Here is a 22,688-nt window from a genome sequence, read left to right on the forward strand (position 1 = left end):
GCGCGGCGGCCCGGGTGCGGGCGGGGGCGCCGTGGCGAGGGCGAGGCGCTGCGGGCCGAGTGCTCCTTTCTCCGCCGGAGCCTGAATAATCATTTGGAGAAACAGGATCATTCACTTTCCTCCGAGCCGGAGCCAGGCGCTGCCCTGTCAAAATAAAAGCCCCGCGCGCCGATTAACCGCTTCCTGGTCGCGGGCGCCCCGCCCGCCGCCCAGCGGCACCGCCCGCGACCGGCACTGCCGCCGGGGACCGGGACCGGCTCCGCCGCTCATTCCGCGCCTCCCGCGGCGGGCGGCCGGCGCCCCGCGAGTGGCCATCCAGGTGTCGCACACCCACGAGTCTCACAGACATGTACGCGATGGCACCACACGGGTCTCAGCACCGCCGGGACCTGCAGAATTGCATCCCGCTCCTCCCCGCGACAGCACGGGGGCTGCTCCTGCTGAGCATCATTCTGCCCTTTATCATCCGAAACACAGGCCTGCAAAACACCCATTCTGCTCAGGCTGACACCCCGCGTGTCCTGCTCTCGAGCTTCGCTGGGCCGGGGAGGTCCCACACCTGATCCCCTCTTTGCCGCATCGGAAGCCTACGCGGAAGCCTAGACTTCGATGATCCTTGTGGATCACTTCCATTTCAGGATGTTTTGTAATTTCTCCGCACAAGGCACAAGGACTGGGTCTAGCCCTTGAGATGAGCAGCATGCTATTATCTTTACCAACAAGTTTTCCAGGCATTAAGTACCCTCCTGCCCTGAAAGAGACTCCACAGACGGAAGCCGCACAGTGCACACGCATACCAGGCTGTGGAGACAGCCTGCCCGCTCCTGGACGATGCCACCAGCATCCTAACCAGGACGTGTCACCTTCCTGCCTGCAGCGCACCAATGGCCCAAGAATAGGGCTGGAGGGAGGGAGCACTTGGCAGCATCCCCAGGTAATGTAGGGACAAGCAACCCAGCTCCACTGACGGGAGGCAGCGACCTCGGTTGAAAATTAACCCAAGACGCGCCCCTCTGCTCACACCCGCAGCCCCCAAACCGGGGCGAAGGCGGGCACGGCGGCGGTGGGGGACGGGGATGCGGGACAAGGGTGCGGGTGTCAGCCCCCAAAACCGGGGGCGCGCGGCAGCGCCCCCTGCCGGGACGTGGGGAGATCTCCCGGTGGGGCGGGGCTCACGGGGCTCCGTTCCCCGTGGGCAGGCGGGGGGGACTGACGGCGGAACCCTGGACCCCCCCATTCCCCACGGGCAGAAGAGGGGCATGCGGTGGAGCCCTCCCGTTCCCCACGGGCAGGCGGTGCTGCAGCGAGGCCCAGCGAAGCGCGCCGAAGGAGGGAGGGAACGAGGGAGGGAGAAGCGCCGGCTGGTTCCAACCCCAACTGGAAGGACACGACATTAATTTTGCAGGCGCCTCTTTGGCAGCTGGCGCAGGGTGGCTTCACCCGTTTGCAGAAGTGCCTGTGGAAAACACCCGAGGCAGAAGCAGGCGGAAGGGGCGAGTCGCGCATGTTCTGGGTTGTAGGTCGGGGGGCGGAAATCTGCACGAGTGGGCAGGCACTAGGAATTCCTTTGCATCGAACATAGTTCGCTTACACTAACCACCCAAGGGAGATATACCCCTCCAGAGGAGTGCTGAGGCCATACATCTCCCTGCCCCTCTGATGAACTCCCAAGTGCCTCATCAGCAAGCAGTGACATATTTTCACACTTCCATCCCTCCCAGTAGCAGCACTGGGCTCATGTCCCTGCAGGCAGCATGCACAGGCACAGTGGGTTAAAAACGGTGCCCACCCACCACTCTTTGGCATGACAGCCCAGTGCCAGAGGCAGACAGGCAGATGTGGTGCATAGGGGACACATGGAACCACCTGTCTTCTGGATCCTCTGGCTACCTCTCTCTTCCCGTTCATTCCCTGCAACTTTCTGGGCTTTCTACATCACAGCCCTTCACATCTCTCCCAGCCTGTGCACATGAAAGTGGCAAAGTAAGACTGGGAAAGGTCAGCAAGAGGACCAGCCACTGCTGGTTCATCAGAGCCTGCTGGTTTTAGAGCTTCTACCTTTAACTAAGATCTGCCAGGCTAGCTACCCTCCCTGCACTTGATGATGACTCCCAGTCTCCCCTTTCCTCCTCTATAATTATGCCCATGCTAGGAGAGACAAAATAGGGGAAGAGATGGTGAAGCAGATTTCTTGAAGCTCCTCAAAGCCTCTCTCTGCCAAAGCCACCACCACCATGGCAGCAGCTCATCCCAGGAGCTGCCTGGTACAGCAGCACCTTTGCAAGCCTCAGCCGCAATGCCCAGACTTGGCTGTTACCTGTTCCTCCCTTGCATGGGGTTTTCCTGCCTTTGGACCACAAAACTTACATACAACATACAAAACAGAAAAGTCTCCCAAACTAGTTAGGGACCAAGAGGGAACCATCCATGACAGTGCCTCCACCCTTCCCTGAGAAGAATTGGGACTGACTACCCAGAAGCTCCTGACACATCCTACACCTCTGTGGGATGTAGAGAATACAGGGCTACAGGATCCCAAGGACTGGCCTTGTCATCTCATGCTTTGCCAACAAGGATGTGTGGAGTAGACAGAAGCTGGTCCTAAGCTATGTCCAAGGCTCTGGGACTTGTTCATTCCCACTAACTCTCCAGAACACCAGCCCTAAGCTCAGACTTCACAAGACTGCTGTGGGCAAGGTCCTCATTATACTTATGAATATGATTAATTAGGTGCAAGTAACTGTGCTGGAATTAATTGAGACTCACATTTAGCTGGGGCTGCCTCTTTGCAAAGCATTTCCCCAGTGGATCACTCCAGCAGATTCCCAGCAGAGGCCCCAGCAGAGATAGAAGAGTCCAGACAAATTGTGCTGAAGGAAATGAGTCTGGGGCTGTGAAATGCTTGTTTTGGGAGCAGCTCTCTGTTTTCCTGATCCATGTAGCTATGGAGCAGGGAGCTGGTGGCAGTCTAGCATTAAACCCACAGACCTGGCACACAGATTCATCCTATATTCTCCCACAGAAAGGCAGTGGTCCAGCAAGAAGATGGAAGAGGCTACATTGCTACTGCTGAGGTAGACTCAGCCTAAAAACATATCTTCATCTCTTCCCATGCTGCTCTCAGTCCTGTCCATCCCTATGCAGACTCCTGGCCAGCGTCCTTTTCCTCTGCTCAGACATTAGTACAGTTTCAACCCCATAGTTTCAAAAGTCCCTGATGTGCCTCCCTTGTGATCTCCCTTGGACTGCATTGCAAAGTCCAATCCAACTTCTGTTTTGGTGGTACTGCAAAGCCATTTCTCAGGGAAAAGTGAAAAAAGCCAGCCTAGGAGACACCCCAGGTCTGCACCCAACCCTGCAGTTAGCTGGGGAAGAATGGGTTCCCTCATTTCATGCTCACTGGAGTTTCAGCAGGGCAGCCACCAGCAGCAGGCCACTGCAAGGAGCCTGCACTACCTCTGCTACTGCTGCCTAGGCAGCTGCCTAGGCAGCCTGTGCCATTGTCTAGATGGACCTGGACGGAATCACAAGTGCACAGTTTGGTCTCTCCTTTTAAACAGGATTACCTTTCCTTATTAACTATCACATCTTCAGCAGACGAAGACTGTTTGGACACTGCAGTTGAAAGAAACTTGGAAGCTCAAAGACAGCACTGAAACAACGCAGCCAAGCCAGAGTCTCCTGTTCAGCATCCTTACGCTAGAGCTGAACACTGGCCCCCTCCATATGCTGGTATTTTCCTTTGCTGCAGTCCTAAAGGCAAAGCACAGCCTGCGCTGAGGTACTGAGGGAGAATTTAATCAAACCGAGACATCCTCTTTTCAGATGAAAATACTCTGCTGCAGCTACAGCATGGCTGACAGACCATCACCTAGCAAAGACAAACTCCTGACATGGATCCAGGATCACAATGACACCAAGACTCAGCATCCTCGATGCCTTGCTATTGCTCTGATGCCTGATTCATTCCCAATGCCTGTATGGGTGCAGGCAGGATGCAGCTCTTCAAGCCTTCTCCCCTTCTTGTTACTCCTCTACATCCTGAATGCCAGCCTTATCCTCGCAACACCTTAGATGCTCACTGTAACCCTAGGGAAATCATCTCAGGTCCACATAGTCCCGATGCTGGAATCCTGGCATGGAGTATGAGCTTCGCTCCTACCACAGCTGCCTAGCCTCAGATGGCCTTTGCTATCTGCTCTAGTGTATTTGGACTGCTCTACGTGGGGCCCTGCGTGGCTGTCCCTGGTCTTGGGACACCGCTGCTGTCCAGGGCAGGCCCTGCAAAGCAGCAAACAGCGAAAAGGCTGAGGTTTACAGGCGCCGGAGGTGCGAGGGAACTTCTGCCCCTGCCAACCGCTAGGGCCAGGAGAGCCGGAGCCCACCGGGCAGTCTGCGGGGTCGGGCACCGCACCCGCTGCCGGCGCCTGCAGAGGGGGCGCGAAGGGTTAAAGCGTTTGGCGAGGCCACCAGCGCGATAAAAGCAGCCATCGGGGGAGCCAGCGCCTCCCACCGCCCCCGGGGTCGGACGGGCGGGAGCAGGCGGGTGGCGGCGGCGGGGACTCTTATCCTGATACGGCGCCTTCCGCCGAGCGCGGCTCTGGAAATCCTGAGCGGCGGGACTGGCTCCGCGGCCGCGGCACTCGGCGGCACAAAGCACGCAGAGCCCTCGCTCAAAAACCAGGCGGGAGGCAGCGGGAGGCCGGGGGCAGCCGGGGTCTCGGCAGGGATGCGGGGCTTTCCGCTGCCGGCGGGATCTCCCATCCGAGGGCATCCCGCCCGGCCACAGAGGCAGAAGCAGCCTCCGCACGGGCAGCGCGGGATCCCGCGCCTGCTGGAACAGGCCGGCGGCTCCCGGAACTCCGCCGCCGCTGACTGGGGCTGTGCGCCGCCCCGGTCCCTGCCTGGCACGGCGGGACCCCCGGGCACACACCGGGCGCACGTGCGCAGGCAAACGCCCTCCGCGGACGGGCAGATCATCATGCAGATGTGTCCAGGATGGGTGTTGGCAACCGTGCCGGGGCAGACACACGTTCTGCAGGCACGCACGAGCATGTGAAACCACAAACAGCAGGAACAGAGCACGGCACATGGGCGCCAGCCCTACAAGCAATCTGTGGTGTGCATGGAATAACGAGATAGTCAAGGACGGTGCAAGAACTACTTTTGCTGTCACTGCTACTACGGTCTTACAATAAAGCTGAACTAGAAACAGAGCAATCCCTCCCTTTGATTTATTTACTCAGTGCTTTTATCTCCAGAGGATGCCTGGAAGCCTGGTCACTGCAAACGTGCAAGCCTGTGCCAATGAGATGCAGAACAGAGATCAGGAGAGTTTTCAGAAAGGTCACAGGCCTGTCACAAATCCAGTTCTATGTAATGTCTCTATTAGTAATTGGGGTCGCTTGAAATGACCGCTCTGTAAACTGGGTCATAACAGGAAAAGTTAGCAAGCTGCTGCCTTGTGCCATCTGCCAGCATGACAAGGACTTGTTTTGATGGTAGCTCTGGACTACCACTTGAGAGCCCAATTATTCCCCCATACAGTCTGTGTTCCAAAGACAGTCATGTGCATCTTGTGTGCAATGCCTCAACCACACAAATCTATAGCTTGGGGAAGAACCTCTCCCACAACATCTCAGGGGCAGACCTGTTTTTCAGGGAAACAGGGTGTATTCCCTGGCACAAAGGCCTAATGCAGCCCCATTCACCTGCATCAACACTTAGCTGCCAGGCTAGGCCCATGAGCCCTGCTTGTTCCGGCAAGGATGACCATCTGAGTGAAGCCACAGGCTCTACCTGTGTGTTTCCTAGGTTTTCACCTGGTCCTGTTTCATCTGTACTTCTGTCTCCCAAACCACGTGTACATTTACACAGGTCTGATGGTACTCCCAGGCCAAAAGTGCTGAGCACCTCGTCCAAACGCTACAAGGACTATACAGAATTTGGGACAAGAAAAAGGTCCTTCTTGTCAAGACCACCCCACCCTTGAGCAGCTACTTATTACTTGCATTTCTGTTCAGTGTCCTCTCGTATTCCAGCTATGTCCACGTTCTCTGACAACCTGCCGTTTGCATGCAGCCCTGCAGACTGAGAGGAACTCTCGAACCCCTGCCTGCCCTTGCCACAGTGCCCAGCACGGTGAGCTCGGTCCTGAAGACTGGTTGCCTTTCCCCAAGCTCCTCCTGTCCAGTGTCAGGGTCATTGAACATTCGCGCTAGTACCTGCCGCCCTTACACAGAAGGGCGGCTGCTCCAACCTTGAGAGCATTCGTGCATCCCTCGCTGCGTGTGCACAGGGATGGAGAGGGCACAGGGAGGATACAAGAAGGGCTCCCCGCCAAGGAAGGAGCTGCTTTGGGCGCACCGCCCGCTGCCCGCCCCCGCCGGGCCGGGGGGACCCTCCCGGGGACACGCGGCCGGGGCCCAGTGGCGCCGCCTGGCGGACGCGAGGGGCACCGCCGCTGCCGCGGGCTCCCCCGGCGGGCGGGGCAGGGCGGACACGTCCCGGCCCTTCCACGGGGCTCTGCGGGGCGGCTCTCGCCGCAGCCAGCTTGTCCTTCTATACTCCTGATGCCGAGAGGCAGCACTAGAGCTGGGACACTAGAAAAAACGTTGCTTTCTTTTATTTTTCCCATTTCTGCTTCTGATGATATAAAGGAGATGCAGCTATCTCGGAGGCTGTGCATGACAGAAGAGCAGCGTGTGCACAGCAGAAGGGGATGTTTCAATTAACATCAAAAGGAGAAACCATGGCACTGGCAACAAATGCCAAATGGGGTTTTAACACCCAGGTGTAGAAGCAAGGAAATGGATTTCTACAGGATGCAGTATTATCTTTGTCTCTGCGCTAGAATACGAGGAGCTAAACAAACCCTCCAATCCCCACTAGCAGCAGCAGCACACAGCTGGCCCTTCAATCACAGAATCAGCTGGGTTGGAAAAGACCTGAGATCACCGACTCCAACCTAGGACCAAACACCACTATGTCAACTTGACCATGGCACTAAGTGCCATGTCTTGTCTTTTCTTAAACACCTTCAGGGATGGTGACTCCACCACCTCCCTAGGCAGTCCATTCACCCTTTGAAGTCTAATCATCCTTTATCTGAAGAAATTCTTTCTAACGTCCAACCTAAACATCCCCTTGTGCTGCTTAAGACTACATCACTTAAGACCGCTAGATGTTTCTTTCCTGCATAGATGACCCTTCTTGAATACCTATGTAACAGGTACCTTAACACACTTTACCACTGCCCTCTCTGAGTCATGGACACTAAGAGCCAAGTGATGTCTTTGGTGGGAAGCAATGCCAGAGCTGCAGGACAGCTGTGTGTCTGGCCATAGGTAGCAAGATCAACATCCACCCATTTGCATCACTGCTGACTTGTTGGATTTTGGGGGACTTGAACCAGGATGCCTGATTGTTCCTTCCACACGAGACCACAGATGGTAATACACTTCAGTAGCAGACCCCTGATCATACTGCTGCTAAATCATGCTCAAGAATTTTAGACTAACTAATCCCTTCTGTATGCAGTCCCGTGTTGTACTGTTCAGTCCATTTTCTTTCTGCTCTTTGCATGTACTCCACACTTGCAGAGACTCTCAGACAGGACCCACTCTACACATTGTGCAACTCATACAAAATCTCAAACCTCACTCTCCTTTTGAATGGAGGAAGTTGTATTGAGTGCCTACACAGCATCTATTACATAGTTTGTACCAAATGCAGTACGGTCCCCCATGAGATGTCTTTTCTGGTTCCAGTTGGATATTCTGCCTCTTTAGAAACCTGGGCTCCAGTTAATAATGACCATTTGGTTACTTCTCACATTTTGGAGCTGGTGCAACATTCTGACAGAGTCTTAGGTACTGGGGATGTCCTGGGGACTGGTAGGGCTGCCCTGCTATCCTCCACCAGGTCAAGCCAAGCTGCAGTTTTCCCTGCTGGGATATTGCATCCAGGTAAAGAATGGCAGGTGTGTGCAGGAGCTGCTGGCACCACCTGTGGCTCATTGTACCACTGGCCTTGCAGAAAAAAGGTGGGTGGGCCTTTACTCCTGGGAGCCGTCTCTTCTCACTGTACCTCCTGAGAGCTGGAGATGCTGACCTGAGGTGTGTTCTCTTTTGTCCCTTACAGCACAATGCAAATCCACATTTGCATCATGCTGCTGAAGCATCCTCTCCCTGTCATGAAATATTCATGCCCACCTCCAAAAGGGTCCAGCACAGCAAATCCGTGTGTCCCTCTGCAGACAGGCAATCTGTGCTGTAGAGTATGGCCATGGGCTTTGCTGTGAGGTCAAGCCAGATCCAGACAGCTGATCTCTGTCTTTGAGGAAATAAAACAGAGATGAAAAGAAGTAGCAAAACCCCAGGAGGTACTTTTGCGATTTAACCCTTTCCAGGCTGAAAAGCACTGGCAGATAGTTTGCAGCAAGCAGCCTAAGCAGTGCAGGAGAGATGGGTCTAGAGAGTATTCCAAATGCTGAAGTCCTTTCTCTGGCTGGAAAGATTGTTCCCGAGCCATCAGAGATTGGCTTTGTCACACATGGTAGAAGCTTCTAGCAACTTCTCATAGAAGCCACCCCTGTGGTTCCCCTCCCAAAAAAACCAGGCTGTGTTAAACCAACACACTTGAAAGGTTTCCTGCCTGTTTCTGTGGGAAAGCTGGTGCAGTGACTGCTGTGTGGTTGTGAGGCAGGCAGGAGATGCTGCTCTAGGCTCTCGACTGTCACCTTCTTGCTGTCTTTTTTTTTGTTCAGAAAATTTGTGCTTTGGGCCTTACAGATTAAGAGCATGCACAGAACGCTGCAAACAATTACAATGACATATTTTAATGAATTGACATTTGTTCACTTCTTTGCTCCTTAAGTAATTGTGCCATGATGTTTTCCAGTACAGCACATTTACTTAAATTGAACAAGAGGTTGCATTTGAAGGAGAAAAGGACAGTGGCAGAGGGGAGGAGCAAGATTTCAGCAAGGGAACCTGTGGAGGACTACGGCTCTGGAATATAATCTAAACTGCTACACTTTTCTTGGACATGAATTGGAGTGGGAGGTGTTTGTTACTGCCAGTGCAGTTTTCTTCATACCCAGTTCTTCCACACAAGGTTGAATCGTTAAGCGTTGACAGTGCATCTGTTAAGATTGGCTCTAGACACCAAATGTTCTTGAAAATAAAAGAAGCATGTGCTTGCCCTTCATCTTCCTAGCCATTTAGTTCCCAGTTCCATGGAGAAAAGCCACACGGAGCAGCCCACATGCACACAGATGGCCTAAGATTGGCCACGTAAAGGACTCCTCTGTGTGAAAGGCGCAGCAGGCTGAGGAACAAGAAGTTCCCTGAGGATGATATCAGTCTTTCTTCTATTGACAATATAAGGCTTCAAGTAAAAGTCCCATAGAAGATCTCCAAGAGCTCTTCCTAATATTTAATTTTCCTCTCCCAGTTTGTGTTTTCTTTTTACAACTGCATTTCTGTCCTACCACCCATGGCAGCTACCTTGCACTTAGAGCACACAGTCAGCCTGCTTCCTTAGAAAGAGCACTGGGATCACCACAGATCACAAGCACTAGGAGAGGACTTCCCACTATAGACAGGAATACAATCTTCCTCCAAGGTCACAAACTCTGTTAGTCAAAGGAAGGAAAAAGAAACAGAAAGGCCAAGGCAGCCTTCCCACTTGACTCCCTTTAATTAGTAACCATCTGGTTTTGAGAAGAGCTGTCAGCCAATGTAGAGCATTTGGCAAGCTTCCTCAGCGGCTGCTGTCCTAACGTCAATTCTTCTTGGAAATGCTTTAAGCCCCAAGATGCCAAGAGGAAATGAAAAACAAAAGAGAGGGCACAAGAGTGAAAAGGAAGAACAAGGATGCAGTATAGCCCAGCAGACAGAGTGAGACATTACCCAGTTTTACTTCTAGATCAGGGAGCAAACTACAAACACTGCTGGCCATCCGATAGCTGGGAAAAATTCCACCCAGCCAGCCACCTGGAAGGAACTGCAATACTTCAAGAACCATTCTCAAACAAGCAATTACAAAACCCTCAACATTTTCCAGGAGTCTCACTGCTCAACTCAGTCTTCTGTCCAAACTCCAACTTTAACAGCGACCTTCTATCTTCCAGATTTCCTTGCCTCACTTTAATTTCTTTGTCCCAGCTACTGTGCAATGACACTGTGTATTTACATGTGCTGCTCCAGCAGGGTGTTCATCCACTAGCAGAGGCATGGGCAATTTTACAAATCAAATTCATCATGCTTAGCACTTTGTCAGATTTTGCCCTGATTCTGCCTGATGCCATGCTCTGCTTGAATAGAGGGGTGCTGCTGCTCTCGACCAAGAAACCCATGGGTGCAAAGGGAGCGCTCCACCTAACTTTGGATGGCATCAGTGTTGTGCACAAGTCCTCAGGCATAATCTGACAGCACGAGGCCTTTTGGTCTTTGCAGGGAAATATCCACACTGGTAGCAAAGCTAGGCAGCAGGAGCTGGGCTGCAGCATTCTTGCGAGTGCTGCCTCCCTCATTAAGATGCTTTTAGATTACTCCTTCCTGACTGTAGGACATCATGTATGAGTTAGAGGTTTGCATACTTGCTCCTCCTGACCCTTGTGAGTCCCCAGCACATTGCAAATTACATTTTGAACAGTTCCCTTAAGTTCTGTGTGCAGACAACCTTCTTCTCACTTCTGCAGAAGAGCAGAATTATTCTCTTCTCTCTTAAATAGCATCATACACACACAGACCACTACCTTCTTTCCTCACAGGTGCATCCAAATTCTGCAGCATCCTCTTGTAAGCAGGTGCATCACACTCACCTACACTCACAGCCCCTCTACTCATTCCCACCCCACCTCCCATACAGTGCCTGGGTTTCCCACAAGGCATGTGTAGCAGCCAGCCCCTTTCCACAGACTGTGGTAATGGGGTTCTGGGACAGTTGAAGGAGCAGAGGATCCCCCTGTTAAATACATTAGTGCCAAGCCACACAGAGGGAACTTATTTCCACATGCATTTCTGCAGACCTCTCCCATGTGGCAAGCGAGACGAAGACCCAAACATGGGAGGTCCTCCCGCCATGCCTGCCCTGACAGAGAAGCAGAGCTGTAATTTCATAGGTTTCTGACCAGTAAGAGAAAAGCAAGCATAAAATTCCATATAAAAGCATGCAAAACCACCAGGGATCTGCACCTCATTAGCCATCTGACATGTTTCGAGAAGGGCAGATGAGGAGGAGGTTTCAGCTGCCCTGATCTGCACGGAGCAGTGGGATATCCTCACTTGCTGTCCCAGGAGCTGCACTAGATTTGTTCTTGGCTAGAATGCCCACTGCTGATGGGGCAGCAGGAGTTCAAGAACAGTCTCACATCCACTTCTTGTCTGAGGGAGTGCCTAGACAGGCCAGAGAGAAGCATACATGGGTGATCAGACCTGGACTACCTGTTCTTGCCACTGCCAGTTTACACCAAGAAACCAAATGTGTTGTGGATACTATTCCTCCTTTTCCCAGCCTTGGGAAGTTTCCTTGACACTTTGTGCTCTATTCAAAGCCATGGGAGCCTCTGCACAAACTTCCCTCTTGCATGCCTCTCCTCCAAAGCCTGTCTTCCTTGTTGATTAGCATTATGCAGAGTGCCCAACTGCCAATGTGACTTCAGGAAGAAATCTATCTATTTCTCCCCTTCAGCTCTTAATTAACATGTGGACTCTAATTACATTTCCCATTGCCATGACAAAATATGTCTCTATCCTCCACTTGCCCCCCCTAAGATCATTATAAGAGCTCTTAATAATAATCACCATCATCTGTCTACTCTGAGAGCAAGGCACGGGGGCACCTGCTCCATCTTCCCAAGTTACCCTATCCCACCTAGCCCTGGGTCACTTAGTCCTTGCAGAGCCACATGCTCTGGTCCTGTGCCAGTAAGGAGGGGGAGAAGCAGTGCTAACATGTTGGCATGACACACTGCCAGGGCTGGATAGCGCCTGAAGGCTTTGGCTGCAGTGAAAGACATTACAATTCAAAGATGGACACAGAAAACAAGTCAGTTTAGGGGGGTATGAGGGATTTCCTTGTTTTCAAAAGTAAGAATGGACCACCCTCCTGCTGAAGCTATATCCTTCCTGTCCATACAAAGCACAGCAAACCCTGCTAGGGAGCTTTGCAGTAACTCTCAGCTGGCTCATAGATCTAGGCAGTAAAAAAACAGGAAAACTTTCTAATAGACCTCCCAACTCTCATTGATTCAGCCACTAGAAAAGCAATCACCTTAGTAAATCACAAAGCATCCATTTTCTGGCAGAAAGTGAAAACTGAGGAGGAATCCCTATCCATCTTGATGGGAGCAGGCAAGAAGTGGATACAATGCACCCAAGAATGGACCTGGTGCAGTCAGGTTTTCACTAAACTTAGGCATTTGTCTGAAGGTAACTCAAACCACTACCACTCTTCTCACAAATATGGGAACCTCACTCAGATGCAATCTGTCACAGTGGGGAGACTGAGTCCTACACTACATCAGCTTGTGTTTGCAAACTCAAAATCAGAACCAGCTCTCAGACTGGCTATTTTATCTGAATGTGCAAAATTCACCAGGCTGCTGGTGGCTTTGTCCACTTACAGAGATCTGGAAAATGAGATTTTCTGTAGTTGTTACTTCACCCCTCAGGCCTTCAGTGCTTCTTGATAACAATCTCTATCCCTCCCAGAGGCAAACCATAAGGTAATACGGAAGTGAATACCAACCTATGCAATGTTTGCAGGCAGACAGAAGACAGAGAGCTGCCCACCTCTTCCATTGCTGAGTTCTGAACAATTAGCAATACCTCACAGAGCAGACATGGCATCCAGCTCTGGGGACAGACAGTAAGGACAGCACTGAGGTGACCGCAACACAAAAAGAATACATGAACAACTGCAAGTATGGCCCAGATACAGTCCACAAGGTAAAGACTGCACAATCCAAATGTACAGCTAAGTGCATCATGCATAGCTTGAACAGAAAGAAGAGCTCCCTGCAGAGCTCCGTGCAAGGGCTTGGAAGCTCCAAGCATGCCATGAGTACAGACAGTGTGTCCACTCTTGCAGAAAACCTTATTCCTCCTCATAAGTGTGGCAGAAGGGAGACAATGTCCCTTTAAATGTGACTAAAGTGTTGTCAATGGATCTGCCATGGCAGAGGAGTTAATCCCCGCCCCCCCCCCAGCCCCTCTCAGCCACTGTGATGGGATAATTAGATGCGAGGGCTCACCACAGATGATGCTCCAGTTGCTTAGCAACTAATGGTTTCCATAGAAACAGCAAAGCACAGCCTTCAGAGCAGCAAGTGAGCAGTGCAGCAGGGCAGGGAAAGATGCCTTAAACTCCTGCACTGATCCTTTCCTCTAGAATCATTCAGAGGCCTAGAGGTATTAGGGGAATGAGAAGGGGGTGCCTTAAAGATACAATATCCCTGTTTCAAGCAGAGTATGATTCCAGCATCAATTCTTGCACCTGGGGTCTGAGAGGGAAACACAGGAAAACACACACACAAATATATTTGCATTTTTAACACTGTCACAAAAGCATCCAGCCTGGCACTGAACCAGCAGGCAAAGGGGGTTTACTCTTGATTTTGCAGCTTCACAATACACACGAAAGTGACTATAAAGCCTGGAGAGCTTCACCAGAATAACAGAGGTCAGATTAATTAACCTTTACTCAAGACTGTCATCTGGTACTTCCTTCAACATGACCAATTCCTATTGCTTTATTCTCCTGCTCCTTTCACTGAGTCAGCATACCATGGTTTCTGAACATCACTGCCAAGTCCTGCAGCACCTGCACTAAATACCATGCATGTGCTGTGCAGCTGCACAGCTGCAAGGCGAGATCCTATCATCTTGTAAGCTGAGCAGAGACAAGTTCTGTTTGTATTTTGCTAAGAGAGCTCTGGGACACTGAGATGGGGGTGTAGATTCAGTACTACGTAGTCTGCACCAGGCCAGGGATGGGCTGCATCACTGCCTACTTGCAAATGACAGCCGTATGTGTTAAAGATTTGCAAACCTCTCCAGGCCTGATGGCACAGAAGGAAGTAAAGAAACTCATTGCAAAAACAAGCCCTGCTTTCTTCTCCTCTCCATCCAGCCTCACACTTGTGACACAATCCCTTTCAGAGAGAGCAAGTGGCCTGTGCCTTGTGCACTGGCTGAGGCACCCAAATTCACTGCTTTTCTCCTCCTTGCTTGGCAGGAGACTAGCAGTATGCACTCCACTCTGCATGTGCCATCTCTTCTTGGCAAAGAAATGGAGAACAGGGTGGACCCCTCTGTCCCCAGGGCAGTAGCTGTGGCAGAAGGTGGCATGTACTGCTGGCATTGAGCAGCCAGGCTGGACTCTGGAACCCCTGCACGCATTAGTCAAAGCCACTGAATCCCAGACGCTGTGTCTCCTTCCCCCTGTCGCTGCAGTGTTACCTCACCCTACCCACAAACCTGGGGATGCCGGTTGAAACACCCAGGACGGTGGAGCACCCCATTGGCCAATTCAGGCACAAGCCAGGTCTCCTTCCTGGAGTCCTGTCCTGACCCACTCAGCACTTCAGGAAGGTACCAGAGAAGAGACACTAAAAAACTTGTGGGCCATTTCAGACTCTGTCCCCTATGGCTTTCAAAGTAGGAAATCAAAGGGAAATGATGTGCTTTGTTCCACAGGGGAGCGGCAGGAAAGGTGAGCAGAAACGAGCCTGGCGGAACCGGTCGCTTCAGTCGTCTGCTAGCTCACCTTTGAAGTGATTTTTAAAATCACGGAGGAGGGGCAGATACGAGTTCAGCTCTTTTACTGCAACTTCACAGAATTTGAAGACATGGAGGGTAAGAGGCCACCTTTCCCCCACCAGAAAAATAGTGTATCCATTCAGAGAGAAGAGAATACAGCTAATAAAATAGGCTGCAATGCTCATCAAGTAGATCTGCAGTGTTCTCACATCCTGAGGGGCCTATGAACAGCTACAGTGACAGCAGCATCTACCAGTGGAACCATCAAAGACACGTTAGTCATTCACAGGAGTAACTGGGCATCCTGACTCAGCCCCAGGTCCTGTGCCAGTGGAGCAAGCATCTCTCACCAGTCAAAGCCTTCTCTCTGTCTCATATTCCCCATCATTGAGCCTGCCCATACTTTCCCTGCTGCCTGTCTTTAACAGAAAGGATTGTTTCTAACTCCAGCCCACGCAAATCCTGGGAGCTCTGTTTCTATTACACAGCATCAGCTATTTACTGCAGCACAAGGAATTGAAGCAATGCCAACAGAACAGGAGTGGCCTGGTGTGATGATAAACCAGGCATCTACGGCACAACCTGTCCTAGGAAGAGGGGAAAAAGGAAGAGGGGATAAAGGATCACTTACTTAATTGGCAATTAATCTCAGTTCTGCTACAGGGGGAAAAAATTATATAAACCCCACAGTTGCTTGGCATGACCAGTGTCCTCGAGGGTCCCCAGAAATCTGCTGAGCTTGCTTCCAAACAAATGCCATGGCTGGGCAAAGTCCAAACAGGAGATGATACCCTTGATGCTCTCATGTTGCCATAGACAAGCAGATGTCACTTTTTATAAATACAAAGCTTTCAGGGGCTGAGGAATGCCAGAGTCATCAAGCCAGACTCCTATAACAGCTCTGAATCAGCAGCCAAGTTATAGAGCTATCCTATCTTCATGGGAGCTCGCACCTAACATTTTTCAAAAACAGGAGCAAATACAGCGTCTCTGGCTTGCTGAGAAGACCCCAAAGAGCACATTCACATGAAGCCATGCTGAAGGCATATACCTACACCTGACACAAAAGTCAGACCTAGAGAAGCAATTGAGCACACTCACAGTGAAGACTCAAATCTGAAATGTTTTTTCTCATGATTTGCAAAGAAGTTTTAATCTGAAGTGCCAGGAGACAGGAATCAGCAAAGAACAAGAACTGTCCTTAATCCCAACCTGCAGCCTTACAAAACTTCCCTGTAGTAACTGTGGTTACAAGTGTAGAGGAGTTGGCAAGACCTGCTTTCAGGATGGATGTTATCCCATCAATTGGCTTCTGTGCCGATAACACTAACCTGAAAAGAGCTAGCTTTGAAAAATCCAGATGTCCAACACATGCCCTAATACCACAACTAGACTATGGCATCGAGTGCAAATCCAGTCTATTTTTAAACACATCCAAGTGCTTACAGACTCAGAGGTGACCTTATCACTCTCTCCAACTCCCTGAAAGGTGGTTGTAGTCAGGTGGGGGTCAGTCTCTTTCTCCAGGCAACAACTGACAGAACAAGAGTACACAGTCTCAGGCTGTGCCAAGGGAAATGTTAGTTGGATATTAGGAAAAATTTTTTACAGAAAGGGTGATAAAGTATCGGAATGCTCTGTCCAGGGAGGTGGTGGTGTTTAAAAACAAGACTGGATATGGCACTCGGTACCATAGTCTAGCTGAGGTGTTAGGGCTGGGTTGGACTCTACAATCTTGAAAGTCTCTTCCAACCTAGTGATTCTGTGGTTTAAAATATTTTTAGGCTTTAAGCTGGAAATCAACATTTCTGTTTCCAGTTTTTCTAGCTTCATTGAACAGACAAGGCAGACCACAGGCTTCATTTCCCCTTTTTTTACCTGTGTGTGTTATAGCAGCCCATCCAATCTCTACCAGCAAGAAGCAAACATTACCAAATGGAGGAATGCTTTCCATTACTGCAGCAGAAGCAGGAAATATTAGCAAAGTATTTTTACACCTTTTTTTTTTGTTGTTTTGAGAATGGTCAATGAAAGTACAACTGTTCAGGGCTTCTCTTGGTGGAGCACAGTATCATATTACATTATATCTGATCTCTCCCCTTCCCCGATGTTACTTACCTCTTCCAAACACCAGTACAGCCTTCCTGGAGGATGCAGAAACCCAGGGAAAAATGGAAGAAAGAAAACTGATCATCTCCAGCCTGTTTCTGCTACCAGCCCTAAAAGTTCTGCAGCTGTTTCTCACCTCCCTTATTGCTCTGTAATTAGCTTTTGCTGGAGACCCTCCACTGAACTCTAGGGGTAGTGATTCCAAACAAGCTACAGGTGAATTCAGTTACTCCCTGCAAAATGTCAGCTCACACGGCCTCTGGTGGCCAAGCCATAGGTTCCAGTTATCCTCCTCCAGCACTGCCAGGCTGCTCTTCTCAGGGCAGCTCCTGGGAAACAGCACAGAGAACTGTGTCTTCTAGTGGATAAGTGGATCATCCAAATATTCTTCTTTTATTCACACTGGTGCCTCACACATTGCCCCATGTCTTTCAAAAGCCATGCCTGGCTGAAAAACAAGCAAGTCAAGAAACTTGATCTGCAAGCAAGGTCTACCTATTGCAGGACTTCTTCTACCCCCCAAAATACTCACATTGTTCTGAGATAATTAACATAACTGCATTTAGTCTAGCACTCTTGAGTTTATTTCTGAAGTACCAAAGTGGGTAGGTGAAGTGTCTGTGTGAAAGTGCACATAGATAATCATAGGCTCAGTGGGTTACCATGCCTCAGCTGATACACACACTACTGTGTGAGGGTTTGACTCCGGGAAGGAAGGGAAAAGCAACTTTGTGGTGTGACAGATCAACTGATATGTGGTAAATTATTAAACTATAATAGCCAGCTTGTTTGCAATACATCCGAAGTTAAATACCAAACTCCAGTCCCAGGAAGGAAAAAGAGCTTTGATTGGAGCATGCATGGAGTTTTTGAGGAAAGCAGCCAACCAAATGGGTCCTGCTTGTACCTGAGGATTGTAACAGGGACATTTAATTTCCGCTAATGACTGATTTTTGTCACAAAAGGTGGAAAAACTATGTGACTGTAGTCTTTTACTTCTAGCAGAAGCAAAATCATACTGACTGATATTTGTGGATTGCCTAACAAGAGCTAAGCAAATCTTGATACAGTAGAAACTACCACACTATTGAAGAGGCAAAATTGAGTATCCTAGATCCTCTGAGAAGGTTTTCTTTTCAAGGAAAGCTTGGTCTGGTGTAACTTATTTTTCAACATCTCATCTCAAAAAACACAAAGGGTGAGAATGGCAACTGCAAAAAGTACAGGAACATTTGGCCCCATGCCGGGCAGAGCAAACCAGCTGTGGGAAAGGCACCTTTATCTTTTCTTTCATCATATAGAAAAAAATCCCAAGTAAATCGAAGCCTAACCTTTGATGCAAGGGTCACAGAATTCACCCTTATGCTGAGATTCTCTCAACACCATGGCACTAAAATTATGGCACGATCTTTACCTACAATTGCCAAAAGCAGCCTCTTTCTGTTTGTCTCCTTGTTCAGACAAGCAACAACTCCCTGATGCACTCCTCCACTACAAACATAACCTCCATCCTCCTACAAAAATGCCTCAACATATGCAGAGTCTGAAATCTAGTTCCTGCTGGTACTAAGCCAAAGATTGGATTTTGGTTTCCATCCCCATTGCCTATCTCCCCTCTGCATGAGCAGAAGAGTGATGGCAAGTGGGTGAATAGGATGAGTATGTATTGCAAACATCTACTCACAACACAAACCAAGCCAGTCCAGTCACCAGGACACTGGGTCTAGGAGATGACACCATGTCATGTAGAGATACCCGCAACCAGCAGGGACAGACCACCAGACCAGCCAAGAAACCCTTCTAATGAAACCAACCTAGTGAGACGAACAAGATAGGCTACACTAACCACAGAGCCCTCATCTCAGTGTCTCACTGCTCAGCAATATGATACCTGCAGCTTAACATGGATAATGATTGAGGCAGCAGCACCACTGCCCTTGCAAGCAGTTGTTATGGCCCAAGTAAAAGCTGCAACTTTCTCTCCCTTTCTCTCTCCCTGTTTTGCATCGTGCAAGGCAGGTCTGTGTAGGTAGTATGATCTCAGTCACACTAGTCACAGAATCAATTAAGTTGGAAAGATCTCCGAGATTGAGTCCAACCTAGGACCAAAGACTACCATGTCAACTAGATCACGGCACGAAGTGCCATGCCCAGTCTTTCCTTAAGGAAGGACTCTACCATCTCCCTGGGCAGCCCATGCCAGTATCTAATCACCCTTTTTCTGAATAAATTCCTCCTAATGTCCAGCCTAAACCATAACCCCTGAGTCTCCTTTTCTCCAGGCTAAATAGTCCCAGCTCCCTCGGCCGCTCCTCGCAGGAAACACGCTCCAGACCCTGCACCAGCTTCGTGTTCCTTCTCCGGATACGAGCCACTCGTCAGAGACCCAGACAGCAGTGGGTCGCAGCCGGCCGTGCGGGCAGGGCAGTGTCCGAGTGCGCGTTTGTGGCGGCGCTGGAGGCAGCGCTGGGGGCGCGGACGCTCCGCTCGGCGGGGCTGGGTCTCGCCCCGCGCCTGCGCCGCGCGGCCCGGGCGCTATGGCCGTTCACTACTGCGGGCTGTGCCGCCGCAGCGCCTTTACGGGCCGCCGGCACCTCTACAGCGCAGGGCATCGCCGGCGGCTGCAGGAAGCGCTGGCCCAGCTGCAGGAGGCGACGGCGGCGGCGCGGGCAGCGGCGGCCGTGGCCGATGGGGCCGCGGCCGTGCGGCGCTACGACCCAGCGGAGCACGAGGGGCGCGTGTGGTGCCCGTGCTGCGGGCGCGGCGTGCGGCGGGACGGGCGGCGCGGCGGGCTGGCGCTGCTGCAAGCCGGGCTGATGCGGCACTTGGCCGGGTGCGTAGGCAGGAACGGGCCGGGCTGATGCTGCCGTAGGCCGGGCTCTTGTGGCACTTGGCCGGGTGCGGGCGGTGCTGACGGTGTCACGGTATCCCGCAGGCCCGAGCACCGCCGGGAGACGGCGCGGTTCTGGCGGGAGAACCGGGCGGAGGCGGCGCTGCGGGAGCGGTGCCTGGTGCCGGCCGAGGAGTACGAGCGCTTCGCGCAGGCTCTAGAGCGGGCGCTGGCCGAACATCAGCGGCGGGAGGAGGAGCGCATCCTCCAGGTACCCTCGGTCACCTCCCCGCATCGACATGAGCCCGGCCTCCGCTGACCCCGCCTCGTCGCTCTCTCCCCGCAGATGGCGGCTGACATCCGGGAGGCCGAGCGCCGGCAGCGAGAAACGGTGCAAGCCGCGCTCCAGGTCGGTGAGCTGTATCCTGCCCTGGCTACACCCTGGCGGGGAGCGGGCACTGCACTACGCGCCGGCTGCGCTCGGGAGGGGCTAGGGGCGGCTGGGTGGGGGGCTGCGCCCAGTGCCACAAAAATTGCTCATTTTTTTCCTGAATCACACTCAGCTTCAACCAGAGCCAGAACTTTGTGCAGGACCTTCTGTCTGCAGACCCTCCACAGCACCTGAATGGTGAGCACCACTTTCCTTAGCAGTGGCTGATGCATCCCTGCTCAAAGCATCCAGCACATGGAGAGTTTGATGCTGTCATTACCAGGATCTTGCAAATATTTTCAAACTTTTGTATGCACTACAGTAAGCACTGGCTTCTTATTTCAGGGACAGCCCTTGTGCTGCAGAACAGCCTGGCCCGAGTGGAATGCAGACAGGACCTGATTTATCCTGGACCGAGTCAGGCATGGTTCTGACCTTCATTGGCCACCAGGTAGGGGTAACTGGCTAGCAAATGTGACTTTAACTGCAAGTCACCTACAGCACGTGTCACAAAGCGGAACAAGGGGTGGTCTCCATCACAGAAAGAAACAGCTTTGTGGATTTGGGCAAGCAAAATTCTCCCAATTTTGCCCTAAACTCTCCCAAATTTGCCCTAAAGTGGGACACCCAGTTTCAGTTATTCAGGTTTAACTTTCACTAAGAAAACATTCTTTAACGTTTTAATGGGGAAAAAAAAGCCAAACCAAACTCTGTTTTAAAGAAGGTAAGAGCTTTCCTATTCCTTTTTCCAATAGAATTGGATTCTGGAAGGGAATGAAGACAATGCTCTTCTGTTCAGAGATACTCTTAAACATAAGATTCTCATAAGCATTTTATGTTCCTGTTAACAGGAGACAGAAGGGAAAGGAAATGTCCACACAGGTAAGTGCAGCTGCATCATGACTCACTGGCTTGCTACCTCATGGCTTGCAAATGTCAGAGATAAGGCAGTTTTGAAGCAGTTGCAGCATAACTAGGAGGTGGTCACTCTTTTGGCAGTATTTGACGTACTAGAGAAGAAACCATGTCAGCATAGTAAAAACCGTTGATGCTGCTGCCGTGGGAAGTGTATGATTTGGGGTGTGACCTGCCATGGCCTTAGCTGATGCAGCCAGCTCATTTTTCTCAGAACATCTGGAGTTCACTTTGTCACTTGGTGCTTGGTAGCAAGCAGCAAACGGGGGGAAAGAGGGGACACTTTTCTCCTGTCACAGTTTAGAATAATTTCAGTGGCTAGTTAAGTATTCCTTGTGACTTCTAGGAGCAAAACCTCCGTGGCTAACAGAGGAAGAAGATGGAAGCAAACAACAAATTGGACCTTCCTATGAGGAATTTCTCAAACACAGTAAGCACACCTTTTAGTTAACCTTACAGTCACTTTACCATGCTAAAGAACCCAAAAGCAACTTGAAAAATTTTTGCTGAACAAAGTGTTTGGGCTTTTGAGAAACCTGATCTAAGGGAAAGTGTCCTTGTCCATGGTACGTATAGGGGATTGCAGCAATGTGATCTTTAAATTCCCTTCCAACCCAAACCACTATATAATCTATTTTATTTTTCAGAGGAGAAGCAGAAGCTGAAAAAGCTCCCAGTGGAACGTGTTGGTGCCAACTTTGACCATACCTCTCAGACAAGTGAGAGCTGGCTCCCTTCCTTTGGGCGTGTATGGAATCATGGCAGAAGGTGGCAGTCCCGGTGAGCTTCAGGGCAGCACAGATGGATGCCAGGGGGGGAAGAGGCTGTGGCTTCTGTCCATGGCTATTCATGGAGCAGGCTCTGAAGTAGCAGCAAGCATGAGACATCCTGTTGTACCAGTTATACTACACAGTGCTTAATCCAGGCAACGTATCATTCTTGTCCTGGAGCAGGGCACACATAGCTTGCAAGGAAGCATGCTCATGACTGTAAAGGCTGCACACATGAAGGCATCTGCCTCATTTTGCTTGGCTCACCTTTCAGCCTCACATATTGTCCCACTGGTGCCTTTTAATATGCCAGACCTCTGTCAGCTAGCTGGAGCTACCACTCATTGAGGTAACAAATATTCAGGGAGCTTCCATGTTAGAACAGTAGGCACAGCACTTTTTCAAGGGGAGTGTTCATTATCTCTGTCTAAAGGCTACTGCAGTCTGACCTCTATGCTCTCTTTCAGGCATCAATTTAGAACTGAATCAGGGGAAAAGAAGAAAAAAAGGTGATCAGATGAAGAAGACGAGACACCCAGCTCTGCTGTGGAAAGGCTGACTGTAGGAAGCTGCAGTTTTGTTGCTGACTGTCCTCTAGAGTCACATAGTGTCCATCTGAGCATCACATCTAAAGCCACACAAAGTCAGGTCCTGCCAGCAAGGACAGACTCCTGTGGATGCCGTATCTTCCCTATCAGAAAGCCTACTCTGTACAGCAAGTGATGCCAGTAACCTATGCTGACATGAAACATCCTGCTAAAGAAATAATTTTTGGAGAAATAAACTTTATTTTTTTAAATGCTTCTGTGTTTGTAGATCAACTGAAACTCATTTCAAATGCAGGGTCCACCCTGCAGGCAACTAAT

At 50.7% G+C, this 22,688-nt stretch overlaps 2 protein-coding genes across 4 annotated transcripts in view; one reads left to right on the plus strand and one right to left on the minus strand.

Annotated features, from left to right (window-relative positions):
* Window positions 1–17,203, minus strand: part of BCL9L (BCL9 like) — a 65,387-nt gene extending 48,184 nt beyond the window's left edge. Inside the window, exon 1 of one of the 2 annotated variants that reach the window (XM_015649623.2) lies at window positions 16,887–17,203. The gene's annotated coding sequence lies outside the window, so the exon portion shown is untranslated. The remainder of the gene's footprint in view (window positions 1–16,886) is intronic. The other variant, XM_015649624.3, reaches the window with a different exon arrangement.
* A 2,196-nt stretch (window positions 17,204–19,399) lies between these two features.
* Window positions 19,400–22,625, plus strand: CCDC84 (coiled-coil domain containing 84). 2 transcript variants are annotated; one of them, XM_015649674.2, is made up of 9 exons: window positions 19,400–19,710; window positions 19,813–19,978; window positions 20,054–20,116; window positions 20,271–20,335; window positions 20,483–20,588; window positions 20,989–21,019; window positions 21,399–21,482; window positions 21,700–21,832; window positions 22,290–22,625. In XM_015649674.2, the coding sequence occupies exons 1-9, from the start codon at window positions 19,415–19,417 to the stop codon at window positions 22,333–22,335; spliced, it is 990 nt and encodes a 329-aa protein (XP_015505160.1). In that variant the 5' UTR covers window positions 19,400–19,414; the 3' UTR covers window positions 22,336–22,625. The 2 variants fall into 2 exon arrangements, with proteins under 2 accessions (XP_015505160.1, XP_015505161.1); XM_015649675.2 differs by having other exon boundaries at window positions 21,700–21,771.
* The last annotated feature ends 63 nt before the right edge of the window (window positions 22,626–22,688 follow it).

Source organism: Parus major, chromosome 24 (assembly GCF_001522545.3).
Source record: "Parus major isolate Abel chromosome 24, Parus_major1.1, whole genome shotgun sequence".
Lineage (NCBI taxonomy): Eukaryota > Metazoa > Chordata > Aves > Passeriformes > Paridae > Parus > Parus major.